General features: G+C 42.6%; 1 protein-coding gene across 1 annotated transcript; it reads right to left on the bottom strand.

Moving 5' to 3' along the window:
- Positions 1–378: 378 nt before the first annotated feature.
- On the bottom strand, positions 379–4,477 carry ETH_00034840 (uncharacterized protein; the record flags this gene model as incomplete). The annotated part of the gene is made up of 7 exons (XM_013379479.1): positions 379–412; positions 889–964; positions 1,705–1,796; positions 2,275–2,376; positions 2,733–2,800; positions 3,801–3,894; positions 4,235–4,477. Coding segments are annotated over 7 exons (709 nt in total), but the record flags the coding sequence as incomplete, so codon positions are not given.
- Positions 4,478–5,616: the final 1,139 nt, after the last annotated feature.

Here is a 5,616-nt window from a genome sequence, read left to right as displayed (position 1 = left end):
GACTCCAACGGCACTGTTGTCTCTGTGATTTTCTTCGTGTCTTCCCCGGCCTGCAGAACGAACCCCAAACCCTAAACCCTAAACCCTAAACCCTGCGTGGTTTTGATCGATCAGGACTTCTTGTCCGTTGAGCCCCTGCCCCTCCCCGCTGCCAGGAATTAGGGTTTAGGCTTTGGGGTATAGTGCCGGCTAGGGTTTAGAACTTCGGGCCGCTTAGGGTTTAGGGTTTGGGGCGGGCTAGGGTTTAGGGTTTAGGGTTTAGGGTTTAGGGCTTGCGTGCCTGGTGGCGGACGTCGAGGCGCCAAAGAGAAACCCCTCCTCCTTTGTTGACAACAGCAGCTCTTTTTGAATCTTCAGAAATGCAAAAAGCAATTAAGCCCGAAGAGCTTTTTACGTCCATGGCTTTTTCCAGCTGCAGCAACAGCAGCAGCAGCAGTAGCAGCAGCAGCGGCAACAGCAGCAGCAGCAACAGCAGCAGCAGCAGCAGCAGCAGCAGCAGCAGCAAACAAAACCCTGCTTCAAACGACGCTTTCAAGCCCTCTTTTAGGGTTTTGCGGCCTTCGAACTGGCCGCTAGGGTTTAGGGTTTTGCCGCAGCAAACTCTTCCCGAAACCCTTTTTGGGGTTTTCTTTGGCCGTTTGACTTGGACTCTCTGCGTCTTTTACCAACCAATCTTTTAACTTTATTATTCCTTCATCATTCATTTTTATTATCTATATTTTTTTGTTTTTATTTATTTTTATTCATTTTTATTTATTTTTATTCATTCTTATTTTTGTTTTATTTTTATTTCTCCAATTCCAAAAACGCAAAGGGCCCGAGGTGTACGTACACCCCGCGTTTCGCCGCGAGCGCTGAGGTGTACGTACACCCCAAGTGTCTGTTCACCTTTTGGAAGTTTCCGCCTTTTGCCTTCACTTCAAAAATCTTTACTCCCGGGGCCCACGCCGCGCAGCCGAAGAGGCTGCAGCAAACCAACAACGCACGAGGGTTTAGGGTTTAGGGTTTGGGGTTTTGCGGAGAGGCCTGGGGTTTAGCGTTTTGTGGAGAGTCTTTAGGGCTTAGGGTTTGGCGGGGAGTCTTTAGGGTTTAGGGTTTAGAGGCCAGTGTTTAGAGTTTAAAACGTGAAGAGCTGCAGGCACGCATGCTAAGTACTGATGAGCTAGCTAGCCAGGCAGCTAGCCAGCTAGCTAGCCAGCCAGCTAGCCAGCTAGCCAATTAGCTAGCTAGCTAGCCAGCTAATCGCAGCTCTGCAGTTATCGACCTGGCTAGCTGTTGCACGTCCATGTTTACACCTGGCTAGCTAGCTAGCCAGGTGTAAAGCTGGCTAGCTAGCTAGCCAGCTAGCTAGCTAGCTAGCCAGCTAGCTAGCTAGCTGACCATCTGGCTAGCTAGCTAGCTAGCTGGCTGCCTGGCTAGCTGGCCAGCTACTTGGCTGTCTGCTCCTAGCTGGTTAGCGATACATGTAGCTAGCTGCCTAGCTGAATAGCTAATTGAATGGTCAGCTAGCTGTCTGGCTAGCTAGCTAGCTGTGTAGCTATCGGGCTAGCTAGCTAGCTAGCGGGCTAGCTAGCTAGCTGTGTAGCTAGCTGGCTAGCTAGCTAGCTAGCGGGCTAGCTAGCTAGCTGTGCAGCTAGCGGGCTAGCTAGCTAGCTAGCGGGCTAGCTAGCTAGCTAGCGAGCTGGCTAGCTCGTAGCGGCAGACCAGCCGTCGCCGCTGACGGAAAGCTGGAGGTTGTGGACTTGTTTGGTGTCGACGGAGGCCAGGAGATCTCCTTCGTAGGAGTGGACGCGAAGCTGCAAAAGGAAAAAAAATAAAATAAAAGAAACTCCAAAACAAATCCTCAAGAACTCGCCCTCCCCAGTGTACATACACCCCAGAAACAAGCAGCTCCGCCATCCGCATGCAAAAAAATTCAAAAACGGCATTTCAGGTGTACGTACACCCCAAACGCGAACTAGCTAGCCCACAAGGGCTGGGGTGTACGTACACCTGAAGTGTCTGATGGAAAATAGAAGTTGGAAAGAAGTTTTATTTTCTTTCGGACACTCAGGCGGCAAAAGTGGAATTAAAATGAAAGTGATGAAACAAAAAGAAGCTTCGGGAGGAAGCAGGTGTACGTACACCCCACCAGCAGGTGGGGTGTACGTACACCTGGTGGCTCGGGCGCGAGCGCCGGAGGCGCCGGGAAAGCGCATTTTTGGAAATGGAACAAATATGTGGAAATAAAGAATTAAATTGAAACAAATAAATGAAATTAATCTTTTAATTCACCTCTGTGTCGTCTCCATCTCCCCGAGATACCACCCAAGGACCTTTTCCAGAAATCAGTTGGGCGACGACGCCTTTTTGTAGGGGGTGTTTGCTGCGGTGTATCTACACCCCGAGTTCGCAAAAACAACAAAAAAGTAATTTAAAATGAATTAAATCGCTCTTTTTCAAATTCAAACGCTCAATCTCATCTTAATTGTGCAAATTGCGATAAAAAATGCAGTCATAGTTGTTCAAACTTTTCAAAAAGACGCGCTAACGAAAGACTCTGCTGCTGCTCCTGAGGTGTACGTACACCCCGTTTTCCGGGTGTACGCGCAGACACACAAAAGAGGCTCGGGGGGGAAAGAAAAAGAAATGGAAAAGCAGAAAAGTAGAAAACTATTCCCTTTCTCTTTTTTAATTCTGCCAATTAATTCTTTATTCTTTTTGGGCACCAAAAGCTCTTCAAGTTTTCCTACTTCTTTCATTCCCGTCACTTTCTTGTTTTCAATTTTCACTTCAAAACAAACCATTCGTCCTTCCGTGGCTGCAGATACACAAACCCTAAACCCTAAACCCTAAACCCTAAACCCCAAACCCCAAACCCTAAAGCCCAAACCCCAAACCCCCAAACCCTGCACTCTAAACCCCAAACCCTAAACCCTAGGGTTTGCGTGTTTGTGTGTCACTTTAGATCCGCGAGAGTTGGTGTGTGCGTTGAGGTGTACGTACAGCTGTGTGTGCGTTGGGGTGTACGTACACCTCAGTAAGCGTTGAGGTGTACGTACAGCTCCGCGTGCGCTGGAATGTACGTACATCAGGAGTGTTGGGGTGTACGTACAGCTGGGGGCTCACCCATGGCGGCAGCGAGAAAAGCAGAATTTTGATTTTGTTTTTCTTTACTCCAAAAGTCAATTGCAGAAAAAGTGTCTTCTCGAAAATTCAAAAAGTAAGTGCTGCCTCCGTCTAAGGCCACGTGCACTTTGCCGTCAGCCGTGGCTGCAGCTATCAGCGCTGCAGCAAAAACTGATTAATTAATTAATTAATTAATTAATTAATTGGTTTTATTTGATTTAATTCAGTTTAATTTACTTAATTTTGTCAATTTAATTTAATTCAATGAGCTATACTAAATTGGGAGGTCGGGGGAGTTGGAAGAAAATGAAACATCGCTGCTGCGCAGGCGCAACGGAATAGTGCCTTAAAATAAAATCGGAAATAATAAAAGATTAAAATAAATAAAATTAAATTTAAATTTATTTTGATTCGAATTGTAAATTAAAATGGAATATATAATTGCACAGAAGAAGGAAAGATCCAGAAACGGGAAAGAGCTTTTCTCAGATTTCAAGAAAAGGAAATTCCAGAAAAAGAAAAATTACTTTCAGATTCAAAAAGAGGACATATCAGAAAAAGAAAAAGTGCTTTCAGGTTTCCTAAAAAAGAAATACCAAAAAAAGAATAAGTCTCTTCAGATTTAAGGGAAAAATCGAAAAAAAAAACAAACTTCGAATTTAAAAAAGATTAAAAGTTCTGTTTGAACTCACGCGCATGCGGGGCCACGGCGATGCAGTCCACGGGTTTGTTGACTCCTTTAACGAAATCCACAAAAAGTTCATTTTCGCGAAAATTCGGTGTTTGCTGCAGAGTTTTGAACATTTAAAATAGTTTTATTCAATTAAAAACACAAATTAATTCATTAAACAAATCGCACAAAAAGAAAAAAGAGGAAAGCTCGAAATCCTGCGGCCGCGCGCCGGGTGTATCGACAGCTGCTGCGCGAAGTTGCAACTTTTCCACTTTTGCAACTTTTGCAGAAAAAGTGGAAAACTGGCTATTTCGTGCATCAAATTAAACAAATTGAAGCTGCTTTAGATGAATAATTAATTTAAAATGGAAATAAAAACGAAGTTCGCGTTTAAATGGAGTTTGAAGCAGCGAACCTGGAGTCCATTTCAGTTGTACAGACACCTCGACGCACCTGGGGGTCCAAGGAGTGCTTTGGCGCCTCCGGGGGATGCGCATTTGATTTGAAGTTGGGCTTTTGTTTTTTGTGTTTTAGTTTCTTCATTTGGCGCTCAACTTCTCCATTTTTCCCCTCAAAACCCTCCAGTTCCTCGGGGTTTGCGGCGCGCTGGCTGCTGCTGCAGCGCTGCAGCAGCAGCAGCCCGAGCAGCAGCAGCAGCAGCGAAACTGCGGCGCTGAGAAGCACCTGAGTTTCCATTTTTTCAAAAATGAAGTTTTAAATCCTCCATCCCTTTCCGCCTTTCTTTGCGGCCAAAAGGCCGGACGCGCGCGCTGGAGATCTCGGGGACTTGTGTTTTTTTCCGTTTTGAATTTCGAATTCAACTTTTCAACTTTGAACTTTTCGAAAAGCTGCTAAGTCCGAAAGCCTTCGCCGCTTTCGCGCATGCAGCGGCGACGCGACGGCTTTTTGGGGCCTTAAAGTCAAAAAAGAAAACAAAAAGAAAATGAAAAGAAAAATAAATTCAAAAAAGTGAAAAAAAAGAAGAAATTCAATTTCGACTTTGCGCAGCAGCTGTACATACACCCCGCGCCCGGCTGCCGCCGCCCCGTCGGCAGCGGCGGCTTCCAGAGCTTTCCCTCTTTTCTTTTTTGTTTATTTTGTTTTATTATTTTACTTTTTATTTTTAATTTAATTTAATTTAATTTAAATGATTTTAAATTCAAAATCTGAATTCGTGAATTGCCACTGACCAGACACCACCGCCACACGCTGCCGACACACAGACAGCCCCGGACTCCCCTAGGAAGTGACAGCAAATAAAAATAAAATAAATTAAAATAAATAAATAAATAAATAAACAATGATTAATAAATAAATAAATAAATAAAATAAAAGATGTGTCATAAAGAAACAAAGAAGCAAAGAAACAAATTCAGTAATGGGCACACCCCCCTCTAAGAAGGCAAAAGACAAATGGGTAAATAAATAAATAAAAAGTTAAATAAAAGACTAATATACAAATTGATCAACAAATAATTAAGTACTTTAATTAAAAATAAAAAAACAAAATTAAAAGTGGTAAATTTGCTGATCTGGAAAAGAACTAAAAGGAACAAAGTGGTGGACATACACCTGAGAGCAGTTGTCTATATTTCGTTTTTATTTATATTTATAGTTGCACTTATATTTATATTCATATGTTTAAAGTTATATTTTTATTTATATTCATATTTATAGCTCTATATTTATATTTGCTTTTATATTTATGTTTATACCTTTATACACGTATATGTACATATATATATATATATATATATATCTTTATATTTACAATTATATTTATGTTTATGTGTATATTTGTATCTATATTTCTATTAATATTTATATTACATTTA

The sequence above is a fragment of the Eimeria tenella genome, genomic scaffold (genome assembly GCF_000499545.2).
Source record: "Eimeria tenella Houghton genomic scaffold, Eth_scaff329, whole genome shotgun sequence".
Lineage (NCBI taxonomy): Eukaryota > Apicomplexa > Conoidasida > Eucoccidiorida > Eimeriidae > Eimeria > Eimeria tenella.
This window is presented reverse-complemented; position numbering and strand designations above follow the sequence as displayed.